The sequence below is a fragment of the Ostrinia furnacalis genome, unplaced genomic scaffold (genome assembly GCF_004193835.3).
Source record: "Ostrinia furnacalis isolate ACB-3 unplaced genomic scaffold, ASM419383v2 OfSCF0635, whole genome shotgun sequence".
Taxonomy (NCBI): Eukaryota; Metazoa; Arthropoda; class Insecta; order Lepidoptera; family Crambidae; genus Ostrinia; species Ostrinia furnacalis.
The window spans coordinates 1,280,332-1,296,524 of NW_021130874.1; the positions used below are offsets into that span (position 1 = coordinate 1,280,332).

At 38.5% G+C, this 16,193-nt stretch overlaps 1 protein-coding gene across 1 annotated transcript; it reads right to left on the reverse strand.

The window, feature by feature from the left end:
- Positions 1–1,903: 1,903 nt before the first annotated feature.
- Positions 1,904–3,858, reverse strand: LOC114366445 (trypsin). Its single transcript, XM_028323313.1, has 5 exons — positions 3,855–3,858; positions 3,629–3,749; positions 3,249–3,504; positions 2,582–2,767; positions 1,904–2,113 (listed from the first exon to the last, which is right to left on the reverse strand). The coding sequence occupies exons 1-5, from the start codon at positions 3,856–3,858 to the stop codon at positions 1,904–1,906; spliced, it is 777 nt and encodes a 258-aa protein (XP_028179114.1).
- Positions 3,859–16,193: the final 12,335 nt, after the last annotated feature.

The window sequence follows — 16,193 nt, forward strand, 5'->3', positions numbered from 1 at the left end:
TTTGAATATGGGTGACGGAACTCTGATCGGAAGTTGGATGGTAAAACAAAAGAATAAAGTCTAAACTAATATCTATAGACAACCAACGAACTATGGATTTATAAGGGATTGGTGAATCAAATTACAATACCTACTACATTTTTTAGTTTTGACTCTATACTTATATGGCATATGCACACATGCAGTTACGTCGACTTTCACCTTCAATGCTCCTTTCTATGAATTTGAATTTAATCCCTTCCAAAAAATATAATATTACGGTGAAAAGTTACTTATCTAACTGCATTCTTCCTGCAAATGAAACCTACAGGTTACCTGTATCAAGTGAAGCAAAATGCAGAATCCTAGTCGGAAATAAATAGCGACGTATCCGAGCGATATGATCTTATTAATGTCCCGACCACAGGACGCGTCGGTGATAACTCTCAAGGTGTGGCCCAAGAGTGGGACCTTCAAGTTAAGTTAAGATTTTATTTGACTTTCTGTTCTTGCTTTTGGTTATTCTCATTATCATTCTTCTCCGCTAATGTTGCTTAGTATTCTTAAGTGACTTCAAAATAAGAAGTTTTTTCAGAATTTTCCCGATTACTCAAACACGCCTGTACCGATTTAAAAATCTTATTTTTGTTTCAAAGGGTTTTACATTAAACCACTTCAGTAGTTTCTTCAGAATCCTGTAACTACTTAAATACCAAGCAGCAATATTGAATTTTCCAACTTCTTTGAAAGTTGTTAACAATATTTCGCATTTTTGCAATTTTCGAATTTTTATTTATTGTTTCATGTTGGTGCAGCAGACCAAGAGCTAAATTAAGGTAGTTTAGCTTAGGGTTTAGTCTGCAACTAGCATTATTGAAACTAAACGCTCTCTCTATTGACTTGTAAGCCGGACTATCTTGCTCATTTATTTCCACTCTTTCCCTGCAAATACACAGTTGCCAGATAATAATAAGGCCAGGTGCGAACTATCGAGTATTTTATGGTGCGGTTTTATTCCATGTCAGCATTTATTATTTATGGGTTTCACGTAAGGTGAACACACACCTGTGAACCGAAAGTTTTGTATTCGACACTTTTGTGACAGATTGCAATTTTTGTACAAAGAATGGGAAGGCCATGCTTTTTGCGGTTATAGTAGAAAATGAGTCAAAAAATCGCGATAAGATTCACACTTTCAAAATGAATTTAATCTATAATATTATCATAGAATATTCGTACTTAGATAATACTAACTTGTTATAATACTCTGACAGATAGTCCTTCCTTCCTTCAGCGTCACCAGTTGGCTCCACTGACATAGCCACAAGTAAGTGACAGGATCTTACTCGCCAGTGACTCAGTGACGTCAACTGTTGAGCGCAAGGAAACCCTCATTTCAAGTAAAACGCAGTTCTCTTTCAAGAATCATTTACTTTTTACTACTAATCTAGAGTATCCTCTATTGATGGTTACAATGCCTCCTCTTCAGCCGCCTCGATGGGACTACTGAGGGCCTGGGGCCCCAGTGAGAATACCCTTAGAGGACGCCGAGAGTACGATTGCCCCAGTGCTACTCCCTGAGTAAAATAATGAAGGTTTCCTTGATTGCGCTTACTAGTTGGCGCCGTTGGCGGGAAACAGGACCTTACTTGACACAGGCGTCTACCTAGTGGTGGTCTGGAAATTGGAAAGACGATAGTCCTCCAAAGTTTCAGGCGCCCTCTTGTTGGCACCACTGTCTTAGCCACAAGCACGTGAGAAAACGATCTTCTCACGTGCTTGTGGCTAGGTTATGTGGCAAGGTCTTCTGAAGACGAAGAAGGTGAGTGTTTAGGAAACCCTCATTACAAGCAAAACGCAGTTTTCTTTAAGAAACATTTAATTTTTTCTTCAATCCTAATCTTGTGTACGATGGTCTAAACCCTCATCTCTCACTACTATCATCCTCCTCGTCGTACTCGGTGCGGTTCCACCTATGTCCGCGGGTGGCGGCGTGCAGCCAGCTGCGTACGTCCCGCGCCGCCACCCGCACCGCGTAGCTGCGCCCCGGCCGCGAGTAGCAGTCGTCGGGCCGCCACGAGGACACCACGCCCCAGAGGACGCCGTTGAGAACCACTGGGGCGCCAGTGTCCCTCTGGAATGAGGGAATAACATTAAAAAGATAATCTACGTGTAACTGCACACTGTCCACGGTCGGTCATTTTACGACGAACGCAGGACGCTACGAGCTACACGTGCGACTTGCGTGGGCAGCTGGCCTTAAGTGGCAGTGGGCGGGGCACATAGACCATAGAACTTATGGTCTGATGGTTGCAGAAAAGTTCTCGAGATGCGACCGTGAACTGGATAACGCAATTTGAGTTGACTTCCGAATCCAAGATCTGGTGAAGGTTTCGGGAAACACAGGCACAGGCAGCGCAGGACATTGTGGAAATCCTTGGAAAGCAGTAGACTTACCTACTTTGGCCGAAATGATGCTACAAGGGGATGGAATCCATCGACTTCTGTTTCCTTTGTTTTCCCACTCTTTTATAATAAAGTCAGTGGATGAAATCTAACAAAAATAAGCCTGAATTCTCTCACTAGTTGAAACTGTTCTCACCCAACAAGGATCAGCATTCAAATCCGGGTCCAGGCACATGATACTCCCCGTGTCATTGATGCCCATATCGTTGAGCTCCTTCTTACATAGTTCAGGGTCTGAAGGGTGAAGATGGGAGACTGAGAGCATACGGCGCTGTTTGATCGTGTCCATTGATATGACGTGATGCGGCTTGGCTCTTATACGCTGTAAAGAGGGTAGGTTTGATTTTTGTTGGAAATTAATGGAGATAACAAGAACTCATGAAGATTTTGGATTTTGACTTTTATCGTCCAGATAATGATAGCAAGATGCAGGTGCATATGGGCGCTTAGTCTAGCAACTGGAATCATTGTCTACAGACAGTATAGATCGTTTCATCCACGAAGACGCGCCCCACCAATTTTTGGTTGAGGGAAGCCCGGGGTGCGGGGAGTTTGATCCGAGCAATCCGAGCGTCATTATTATAGTGTGCGTGTGCACTCATGGATAATAATTCAGCGTGTACCGATAACATTCAAACATTAGAGGAAAAATGGTGGGGCGCGTCTTCGTGGATGAAACGAAGGTGCTGGGTGCAGGCTGCTACCAACCGCTCATTATGGAAATCATTGAGGAAGCCTATTTTTAGTAATGGACGTCCTATGGCTGAAATGATGATGATGATGAGAGTTGTAATAAGACTTACTAATAAAGGAGTCCACGCAGTCACAATAAAGTGGGTAGCAGTGATCTCCTGCAAATTTGTCTGGATTCTTATTGGAGATAGGGTCGGGGTCAGCCACACCCGCTCAGCCAGCATGATGAGAGCCACGTCGAAGGCCGGCTTACTGTCGTCAAAGAGTGGATGTACTTCTATACTCTTCACTGGGAGAAGGACCCCACCTTTCTTGTAGTTGATGCTGCCTAATCTGACTTTGATCACTCTTGCTGATTCTCGGACTCTGCAACAATGTTTTGATGAGTTTTAAACCCCAAATCCTCTAAATCTGTTTGTCAATTTTGATTTATTCATCCATCCCAATACTAGTACATGACAGGGTAGTCAGCTGAACATACAATACTTACAAAAACAAAGCGTCAGCAGCCGTCAGCACCCACTTATCATCCAGCAAGGCTCCAGCACTCAAATACGAAGACTTCTTCAATACAGATACCACGTAAGGAAATACGTTACTTTCCGTCACCACTGTGTGGTCACTTAGCGCATTATATTGTCTGGTATTTGTGGAATACCGTAATTTTGCCTGTACATTAGAAAAGGCTAGTAAAAACGCAGTTAAAGCTGTAAAACCCATTGTAACTGCAGTCTCGATATGAACTAGTGTTTTAATAAACAAAGGACCACAATCACCGTGTGTTGTGTAATTGAATAGTGTTGTTTTAAGCCTTTTTTATTCGGTTTTTCAGCTCTGATGTTATGTCCCTTCAATCAGGGTTCAGATTCAATTTGCGTATACTGACCGTTGATGAGTCCTTTGTTTTGAGTTATTCTCGCAAATTGTTTCAGTGACCTTTTGTTTTTGAGGCCTTTGAAAATACAAATGCGATTGCAATCAGAATTTAATACAAACGTAAGACAGAAGGCGGATTATTGGAGTTATAACTACAATAAAATGTCGTGTAACTTGTGAGGGAGTTCATAATGAGTTATTGGATGATTTCATAAGCGAATTGAAATGATAATGCTTTAATAAATACTCCTCCAGATATTTTAAGGGTTGGCACCCAAACGGTATTATAACGGGACCCTTACCCTAGGAATATCTTAAGATTTGTATATCATAGAGTTATTAGGTTTGTCTGCAGGTTTCATTTGAACCTCAGATTAGGTTAATTCTTTGATACTTTAAATGTAAGCAGCGACATAAAACGCTTTTTTATTAAAGTACGTAGGCTTAGTTGCTATAAGTTATAACAAACGGCAAGTTTGCCAAACTCCATTATAAAAACACCGGCTATGGTTATAGTTACGGTTAAAGTATGGTGGTACACGTATAATACACAATTGTACGGGACGCTTAGTTTGCGAATCTTTTTCGCGCTTCGCCGGTGCTTATTCCAATATATTTCATGTCATACTATTAATATTCATATAAAATTCCTAAAAGCCAAAACATAACCACATACCGTTTGAAATATGATCATCCTCAAACAAAAACGTAACATGAAATATTTCAATTAAATATCCACTGTACATATTTTGAAGTCTCGTACTTTCAGCCGAAAAATTGGAAATGCTTCTAAAATGTTCAAATAATTCGCGTAATTTGATTTATAGTCCAGATGCGTGGGGTAATTAAAAACACATTTTGTGTGACCGAAAGTTTCGGCGCAAATGTGTGAAATTATTTTTTACATGTCACGCGTTTTAAAGGGTTTGGAGAAAATGGGCGATTGGATATTTAGAGCAGTCGGTTTCTATTAGTACCTTGACCACCATAGTATTATCTTGTCCAAACTTTTAAAATTAAGATTTCTAAAATCTAACTAAAAACATATGTAGAGAGTCAGATCGTGCTTTGATAACTTGTGAAAAACCATTCACATGTCATTCAATACTGTACCTCTAGTAGGAAAAACTTTCGAGTTCGTTTCGTTGCGTATTATTCAAAGTGTCATCGAAAAATTTTGTATGAAAAATTAAACAGCGCCCCCTAGGGCGGCTATAATATAGGGGGCGCTGTTTAATTTTTCATACAAAATTTTTCGATAACACTTTGAATACGCAACGAAACGAACTCGAAAGTTTTTCCTACTAGAGGTACTGTAATAATCTAGGTAATAATAAGTGTCCTTTGAAGCTTGTGTTAAAAAACTAAAAAAAAAATGTTGATTTCAATAGTTATAATACGTCAGTCATAATTTGCAAGCTCTTTGTCAAGCTTAACTCATAACTAAACAACTTTTCTTTGAATTCTTCTGGCTCACTGCGCTAAACGAGTTCAAAAATGTGAGTCCACATACCTAGTGCATTAGTGTGCATTGAACTGAATCTTGCATAGTCTTCGAAAACCAATGCGATTCCACATCAATAACCAATCTTCCCAAAAGATCTTGAACTTTACTTCTTCAGTACTATAAGGTCTAATATCAATCGTAGTGATTATAAGTTGTTATCAAATATTGTACCACAGGTTTCTTAGCGATCGCAGTGTTTTCTAATCACCAAATCATAGCCGAAACAATACAAAGGGCCCGAAATGTGGTTATGAATAATGCTTAGTGTCAGAATATCGCTAACAAAAGGCTCAAACCGAAAGGGCCGATTCTGCCCAAATAAGTTCGCCCGTGGGACCGATTCAGCTGACCTGCTTGAGATTTCCACGCTGTAACAAGTTTTCGGGGTTTTGAGGTTGGTTCTATTGTATTAAAGCATCAGAATCAGCCCTTTTTGGGTGTTCAGGATTTCTGTTACATTATTTATGAAATGATTTCAACAAAGAGCCAAAATATTTTGACTGAGGTATAGAGTTTGTGAAGGTAGCGTGTACTTCGCTCTTACTCTACAAAGACGATGCGTTGCAGCGGCGGTGCGACGCCAGAGCGGTGTCGCTGCGTCTTCTTATATTATGTCAACGCGAAATTGTGAACTCTGTCAGTTTATAATATAACGCGTGAGATTGTAAACTAACAGTGGGTTAGGTTACATTAGATTGTAATTTAACTACGTCAGATTACAATCTGACGGAATTCACAATATTACGGTGACATATACATACAAATATCTGTGGCGGGCACAAAAGCGGTGCGACGCGCGATACGGTGAAGCTTTGCGGTGCGGCGCCGCAACGCATTGTGTATTTTCGCTCTTAGGCTGAGGGCCTCGAGTTTAGCGGGCAGCGGGGCGGGAGCGGCAGGATCTTATGCGTAAAATCAAATAGAACCGGTTCTCGAAAACAGCGGCGCGGCAGCGGGAGCGGGGCGGGCAAACGCAGACCCGTTCTCGAAACAAGCTGGCACCTCGCGCGGCGCTTTAGCGGCGAAGTGTTGTGTTCGGGGTTGTGTTGTCGAGATATTTGTTTTTATTCGCAAACGAAATGTCTGAACAACGGCGTCAATTTTATTTCGATTCAAATTTATTCCTAACGCTCGATTTATTGTGGGAAAAAGAACGAGTGCGCTGCCCGCTCGTTTCCCGCTCCCGCGCCGCTGCCCGCTCGTTGCCCGCTCCCGCGCCGCTGTTTTCGAGAACCGGTCTATTTGATTTTACGCATATGATCCTGCCGCTACCGCGCCGCTACCGCCGCCGCCCCGCTGCCCGCTTAATTTGAGGCTGAGGCCTAAGGTGAGTCCAGACTATGTAACATAACACGATATAAAACGTAGTTATATGACATGTTATTAAGTATGGAAGCCGTATTTACTACAACCTAATAAGACAGTTTGTAACATGTTATATAGTTAAAGTTATAGAACATGTTACATAATTTGGACGCACCTTTAGGGCGTGTAGTTAGTTAGAAGCTTAGTTTTACATGAGTACTGATAACTTTTTGACGATGCGAGCCATAATGGTTTCGTCTTAGCAACAATTTACATGAAAATGCTTTTGAGCCATATGGTATCGTCTTGGCAACAATTTACTTTTGGTAGGATGTTATTATCAGAAATATTTTTACTTTCATTTCCATTGTATCAACAATGCGTGTGATTTGGGAAACGTTTCCTTCGAACTCATGTAGGTGTATTACGAAACAAACTGCGCGTGAACACAATCGCTGGGACGTTTATTCAAGCTTTTGCCCGTGGCTTTGTCTGCGTTTCTTTTTAAATTTACAACGAGAAACTTGCATCTCAAAGTTTGATCATGATGATGATGATGTTGATGAAAATGTTATTCCGAAGGTGAAAGCGAGCTTCACCTGGAATCTTCAACCACAAACGTCATCTGTTTGTCAAAGAAAGAGCAACTTGCTTGACACTTATCGTTGTAATTTGGCCAATTTACTCAATATCGTTATAATTTAAAGCTTATATGTTGTTCTGATGTATAAACAATAATATTGTTAAGTTTCATCAAAATTCCTCCAATAGTTTTTGCGTGAAAGAGTAACAAACATACATTAACCTCACAAACCTTCACATAATAATATTAGTAGGATTATAGCGATCGGAGGGTAGTAGAGCGTGGGATAAGTTGCCAGCCGACTATTGGATTTCACCGATGGCTTATCATTCGCATACGGATCGTTTTCGCGTGCGACTTTATTACGGATGGTCACGTTTTCGATCTATTTCATTCGAGTCTACGGCATTGTATTAACTTAACAGTCTGGCCTAGTAGTTCGTGTACCAGACTACTAATTTGTAGTTAAACACTGTACCTAGGCACAGAAGAAGAAAGAATTAACTAATCTGGCAACAAAAGACACATACAAACACATTACATTAATTTAAAAATTTAGCAAAAATAAAATTGGCCAAATGCGTGTCGTGCCACGCGCAGTATAGAGTTCCGTAGTTGTCCTTCGTTACCACAATATATTTCTGAAGCAAACAATTACTTCATCTAAAGTCACTTTTAATATTCAATAGTTAACAATTTGCAAATCGATCCCTAAATCGAAAAATGGTCTTAGAAACCCCTAAGCCATTTTAAAATACCTATCCAATGATACCCCACACGATGGGATAGAAGAAGAAAAAAAAATCATCCCCACTTTACATGTAGCTCATGAAGTTCTCTAGTGCCAATAGTTTTCAAGCAAAACCTCGGACAGACAGACATACAGACATATCAAAACTATAAGGGTTCCTTGTCAGGACTACGGAACCCTAAAAAGTTATCATACATTTAAATAGGTGTGATTTTTCAACAAAAATGTAGGTAGGAAATTATTCTAATTTTATGTGACTCTACATTCAACAATTATTTAGGTGGTATATTTTCACTCACATATAAAATCATTTCCTAGAAATTGACGATGGTATTAGTATTACCTACTGAAGTGTGAATTCGGAAATTCATAAGATTTTGCTATTTCCGTGTTAGTACTATAAAGAATCGAATTCCAGGTACTGTGACTTGACTGGTTCCGATCGTATAGGTACCTAAGCTTATAGAGCTGCGGCTTGACTGAGAGTTGTTACCGGTATAGTTTTTGCGACTCACGAAGGCGAGTGAGCTTTACTTGTGTGTGTACGTACCTATACATGCAATGTCTATGAAAACTTTTGAAAAACGAACAGTAGCGAGCCACCACACATGTAAAGCTCACTCGCCTTCGTGAATTACAACAACTATAATGGATGTTCATTGTTCACAGTCTGTAACTACCTTTTTACTATAAGAAGAGATGCTAAAAATTGTTTTGGGGTTACAGGTAAAGACTATGTGAAAGCCACTGGATGAATTTTTGCTATTTACAGAATTATTTATTTATTTATTTATTAAATATCAATTAAAAAGTTAAATTATGAGGGTTACATTTTAGACTTTTCAAACGTTGCATAAAACTATGACAAAGTTACTTAAGCCCGTTTTCACCATCAATCCCTAATTTAAATGACCCATTTGAAAACAAAATTCCTGTTAAGTGTCTCCCCACTTAAAAATTAAGGATTTATGGTGAAAACGGTCTTTAGTCACAGGGCGTCCACTGTTGAAAATAGGCCTCTCCCAATGATTTCCATAATGACCGGTTGGTTGGTAGTGGCCTGCATCCAGCGCCTTCCTGCTACCTTTATGAGCTGAAATGATGACTGTGCTTTCAGTAAACTTGTCCCCGCCTACATACAAGCCCCAGTCTCTACCAGGACAGAATTTTTATTGGATCTCACATTTCACCGACTCCAGATAGGAGTCACGTTTATGTTTTCCAAGTAAATAAATCTGTATTGACAACTCTCTCGTGAAATGTAATTAGACCCGAATATATTACGGCTCCTGAGGGAAAAATGAGATGGTTTATTAATATTGACATGATTAGAGATCGAGGTGAACATTTAAGTGCTTATTTGCGTTGGTTAATAACACACTTCTTGCTAATTAAAGAGTCAATTACTTTTATTAACCGACTAGTCGTTCGGCTAATATTTAATTTTGGGTTTTGATGATGGCACTATATACATTTGTTGATTTTGAGCATGAAAATCACTCCCATTCGAATCGAAAAATTTACAAAAGCTGTAGGTAATAATTTGCAAGACTTAAATTCGAGTCTTTTATGTTTAACAAGGCAGGTATTTGACCACAATTGCACCTGGTGTTAAGTGGGATGCAGTCTAGGATGGTACATTCTGCCCTGTAAGTGCCTATCCACTCTCGCTTTGAAAAGGTCCGGATTACATCTACATTTCAGGCGACATTTACTCTTCAAGACGAGAGTGAATAGGCATTTACAGGGCAGTTATGTACCACCCTAGACTGCATCTCACTTAACATAAGGTGTGGTTGCAGTCAAATAGGTACCTGTTTTGTGCTGCATAAAAAATGAGGATTCGGTGTGATTTTGATGTCGGTCCCTTACAAAAACTTGCTTTATCCGAGCACCAGAATCTCTCTTTTGGATCACACAACAAACGTCCACAACTGGGTATAAATTGTTGTAAAATATAAGCCAATTATTTGCTCCTACCGGATTTAAATATACAACCGCAAGCTTTGTGATCCGGGATAACCGCCAGGCAGGCGGCCTTCATTATCCGGACGTGTAATATTTTACATTCGTAAGTAACTTTGTCGGTCTGTTAGCTTTTTACACCTAAAACACAGAATAATAATGTATGCTTATAGTACTGAACCAATATGTTTGTATAGTAACATAAATTATCAAGCTGTAGATCCTGGCTACACAGGAGTTGCAGCGGTGGGAACGAGAGGTAGGAATAGTCGATGTTGCTGGCAGTTTGGCCAGCAATCCTCTTTTGATATTGTTTATGGTTTTTTTACTTTTTTAAATATTGTTTTAGTTTTTGAAGTTGCTTTTACTGGCTCTTGTGTTCTAGTAAAATGTCTTGAGCAATATACTGTTTTGGCCCTATTTTGGAGTGTTTCCTTGCTTCTTGCATAAGATCACCACCGGCAGGTTTATCTATAAAATACAGTCGGTTTTCAGGTTTCCGGTTTATCTATAAAATACCATCGTCTTTTAACAGTCCCGTACCCTATTATTGATACCGTTTGATAGAGCTCATGAAGCACCAAGTTTTTGATATCTTGTATAGTTTAGAAATAATCGAGTGAGATCACTTATCGTTTCCACCCTGTATAATTATTAAACATGGGAAAAGCTACAGGGAAAAGCTAATAAGCTTTAAAATCCCTCAGAAACAGGCACAACAGTTTATCCGTGCTGATTTGGATTATGCTCCATATTCCCGAGAAAATGAGGCGAATCTCGACCCGTGGATTGCTAAGGGACTAAGGGACCCCTTTGCCCTGTTAAAACATTTTAAAGGTAAAGGAGAATTAGCATTCGTAGATTCGTATTCCTCCTCGGTAGGCTTTGTACTTTCACTAAATAAATCATAAACTAAGTTTTCATTTTCACAAAACTTTGACGAATAACCTCAATTACGTTTGTTTCTACAAAAAAAGTAAATTATGTATCCTAATGATCTTTGTTATTTTGTTTTTCGTTTAACCTGTCGTTAACCAACAAATGGTAATAAAAATCGTCATTTTAACAATAAGCAGTAAAAGTATTCCTAATAACATCACATAATGGATGGATGAAATAATTTCATGTCCAATTATCCAGTTACAAGAAAAAAATCTGTGGAAAGAAAGATGTTATTATACCGCCAACATGAACCGATTAGGTCATAAAAAGATATTGCATCTTTAACGTGGGCCGTGCTATGTCTAGGGGCTATAATGTAGAGTCAGATAAAGAAAATTAAATAATTCGATTGTTATTTTTATGCGTATTAAGCTTTTGATCGTCGGTCCACCTAGTGCATTGGTTCCAAAACTTAAGTATAAAAAAAAATAAAACCGACTCCAAAAAACCTACATTAAAAAGTAGAAAAATAATTACTAATAACCTACTTATTTATTAGGACGAATTAATATTTATGTAGGTATACCATGATTGATACTTCTGGAGTCGGTGCCAAGATTATGAAACATGTAAAGTTTGCCTGCACCGACTCCAAAAGTATCAATCATGGTATACCTACATAAATATTAATTCGTCCTAATAAATAAGTAGGTTATTAGTAATTATTTTTCTACTTTTTAATGTAGGTTTTTTGGAGTCGGTTTTATTTTTTTTTATAAAATTTTACTTATTTATTGCTTTTTAGTTAACTAATTATTACCTTGATGTTACCACTGAAGGTAGGCAGTACATTGAGACTGAAAATCGGTTCATAATTGGCGGAGTTATCGCGTAACAAAGAAAAAAAAAACATACGGGTCGAATTGAGAACCTCCTCCTTTTTTTGAAGTCGGTTGAAAACCTGCGACCGGTGAGAGAGTGCATTCCAGACTGCTCGATACGACCAATAAATAATCTTAACTGGAGGAGGGGGCGCGGATTTTTTTGTATGGTCGAATAGTGGGCGCGTCTCAAATAGGTTTGGAAACCAATGACCTAGTGGGAGGCCTGTCCATACTACGTCTTCCGGCTCGTAGTCGCCACTTGAGAACTTCTGGTGAAGGTAGCGGGAGGTGCCTGGATGCGGGCGGCGTAAGACCGGTCTTGTGGAAATCCTTGGGGTAGGCCTTTGTCCAGCTTTGGACGTCATTCGGCTGAAACGAACGAACGAACGAAAGCTTTTGAATGGCTTATTGCAAATGATATGATTTGGGTCATCATCATCATTTCAGCCTTAAGACGTACTCTGACATAAGTCTCTACCCCGTATTTTTAGATTGGCTGATTTGGGTATGACTGTTATTAAACCTATTATGCCAGTTAAAGGCAGTACGCTGTTCTAATAACACCTATACGGGTAGAAATTACTGTTTGTCACGGAATGAAAAGGTTCGTCAGTTTTCAAATTGATTCCTTCAACGAATCGCGAGCACATATTACCTTTTGAAACTATGTTACAGAATAATCTCGAGTTAGAGAAAATAATCTTTAACTGTTCGTCAATAAAGTTCAAAATTATTCAGATCAAAGTTGTTTGACGATTTATCTTGTCAAGAAGATTATTATGATTTATAAACTAAAACCTTCTTGTTGATTCAACCTGCCATTATTATTTCTATTAAATAAAAAAAACTATTGTCAATTATTCAATGTCATCATTGCATTGCACTGATGGGATGGATGGATGAAAAATAAACAAGCAAAACCTTATTCGTTAGCAAACGTCATATTTATTTAAATGTTAGCAGCACTGTTTCTTGCACGGTTATGTTGGCAGGTTTGACTCTTACAGTACCTAGTGCAAGCGAAAACCGACACTAAGGTGACGAACCTTTTCATTCCGCGACTGTACATGCAGATAATACATTCTATGAAGATAATACAGTTACGTTACGACGAATTTAACCTTTCTTCTAAATCAGAATCATTGTCACCCTACAGTGTAGTTAAGAAACACCTCGAGGCGTTGTCAGCCAATCGTATCCTTTGAGCACGAGCTTTACGCTTCAGATAATTCAGGTGTCCTGTAGAAACACAGACGTATGAGTATTTCCGTTACACAAATACACTAAAATAGTAAGACACGGGTCTTAACGCGACGTTTATTAATGGGTTACATTATGTACTCACGGCTTGACGATTCGGCTGCGATGCTGCAGCCGTGGTCACAAGCAGACTGGCGGTTCTTACTATTTTAATTGAAATGGAACGCGAAAGTTTAAAATCTAATATTACAAATACGCTAGAAGTCAACGATGTTTTTGTAGAGGTGCAGCAGTGTGAGGATCATATTAATTACTAGCGGCCACCCGCTACTTCGTACGTGTGGATCCCGTTTTCTCCCTTAGGGGCTGAATTTTGCAAAATCCCGTCTTAGTGAGCACCTACGTTCTAAAAGGAACCCCCATGAAGAGACTCCTAGCACTTGTAGTTTCTGAGATTTCGTGGTGAGTGAGTGAGTCAGTCAGTCAATCCTTGTGACCTTTCGCTTTTATAAATATAGATTAAAATTTGTGCTCTGCAAATCACTGAAAAAATAGGAGTAAGGTAGTAAGCTAAAAGGTTTTTTTATTTTACCGAACCCATTAGGGTTCGTGAGGGCTATCGTATTTGAGACCAAATAGGTACGGTAGGAGGACTAATGCATATTTGCACTTAAGTACGTTTGCGTTTCTTACTTTATAGCATCTTTTCAACTCGAGATGTATATTGAACATATTTTTCGCAATTTTATGGGTTTTCCTATAAACTACCTAGGTACATTTCCTTTTCATACCAAACAGTGGTATCAATAAATGATATTACAATTTAATTATTTGGTAATTAGCTAACTTTGAGAATTATGGTTGTTCAAAGTAAAATAAAATAAATATCAAAGTCAAAGTAAAACATCAATTTGCCGGGACAGGTGAAGCCTTTAAAGTTAACTTAATTTGCCTCAATACCAATGGAATAGAAGTGCTTTGACGCCAAATTAAATTACAGGCAGATTGTAGAGTCTAGAGATAAACGAATCATTCATTAATTATATTTCTTTGGGGCTGTCCATTTGTTTGGGGTCAAAGTACGCAAACATGTGTCTCTAAAGATATTAAAGATGTAACTCTATTTTATAGAGATATCTCCAAAGTCCAAATTAACCTAGCAAAGCAAAATATGATTACCTACTATAAAACCGATATAATATATCTGCCTCTTCCCACTGTGGGAGTACGACCCTCTTAAAAGTCATAAAACTCATTTATTTTTGCAAGTAGGATTTTAAAAAGCATTTTTACACGTCCCAGTATTAACCCTACCACTGCTTCAGGACAATAAATGGGCCAGTGCTGAGAAGAAGCAGCGCAAGAAACTCAGTCACTATCTAATTTACAGGAAAATTTATGATTTGGCCAATACTCCATGCTGGCCAGTCGCTCTTTACAATATCCTCGGGAAGATTGGGAGTGATTTGATTCTACTCTCTCAGAACCACGTGCCTGAAGGTATGGAATACCTTTTTTTAATTCAGTTAAAATTAATACGATTAATAGCCCATTGGCTTAGGTATCTCTGTTTCGATATCCATAAACTAAAATAGTAAGGATGATCAACTTAAATAGTATGACACGGGTCTTAACGCGACGTTTATTAATGATCGGGATGATTGTGGTTAACCTACAACGTATAGATCGTTTCATCTACGAAGACGAGCCCCACCAATTTTTGGTCGAGGGAAGCGAGGGGTGCGGGGAGTTAGATCCGAGCGTCATTATTGTAGTGTTCGTGTGCACTCATTGATAAATTTAGGGTGTACCGATGACACTCAAGCATTAGCGGAAGAATTGTGGGGCGCGTCTTCATGGATGAAAAGATCTATAAAAGTTCTAGTTGTAGGTACCTACCTCTATTTATTATTGATGTATTCAAATACCCACTTCAAAGTCTACCTTCCTATAATAAATTGCGTTTTGTAGACTGTAAACAACCCTTATTTTCTTAGGAGGGCACACGTTTCCGCCGTTAGCTTGAAATTACCCGTCTGGACAGGTTTACGTCCATTGGACGGGGAATATATGGGGCTTTAGAGAACTTCAGTAAAATAGCATGATAATTATTGTCCATGTACTCAAACGTATAATACATTACTAGCGACAAAGACAACGAATTCCAGTCCGTAGCTGTTCGCATTATAAAAGAGTTATCGAATCGAAGAGCTCTCAAAATTAAGAGCTACACTTATTGGAAGTGAATTTTCAATTTAACTAGGTAGGTACACGATCGGTTTCTGATTTGAAAAGTTGAGCAAGAAGATGATGATTAACTTGTGTGAAAGTTTTGTTTCTAAATCGAGGGAAGGTGAGTACACTTTGAGGATTTGAGTTTAGAGTTCTCTTATTAGAACTTTATTTGAAGTTTAACTCAAACACAAGTTAAGTTTACATCAACAAATAAGTATTTTGTAATTGTAATTTTTTTTTTTGGTAAAATTAATAGATTAATAGATTCTTTCATCCACGAAGACGCGCCCCACCACTTTTTGGTCGAGGGCAGCGCGGGGTGCGGGGAGTTTGAGCCGAGCAATCCGAGCGGCATTATTGTAGTGCTCATGGATGTTATTATCACAGTAATATCAAAACGAAGTTATCTGATACGTGATACGGGTCAAACGCTTCTTTTCTTTCTTTTTTATTATTTTTTATTAGGAACATTACAAAATTATCATATTAAAATAAAACCGACTTCAAAAAACCTACACTAAAACGTAGAAAAATAATTACTAATTAGGTTAGGTTAGGTTAGGTTTTTTGGAGTCGGTTTTATTTTTTTTTATAAAATTTTACTTATTTCTTGCTTTTTAGTTAACTAATTTTTACCTTGATGTTACCACTGAAGGTAGGCAGTACATTGAGACCATATTCTTAATGTATATTATAAAAAAGTTCATCCCCAATTTTCCACCCTTGGGGGTGAAATATTTTCTTCAAATTCGCATGAAACCACTCTTTTGATAATACCTATTAAAAAAAAAAAAAATCATTCAAATTGGTTCATAATCGGCGGAGATATTGCGTATAAAAAAGTTCATCCCCAATTTTCCACCCTTG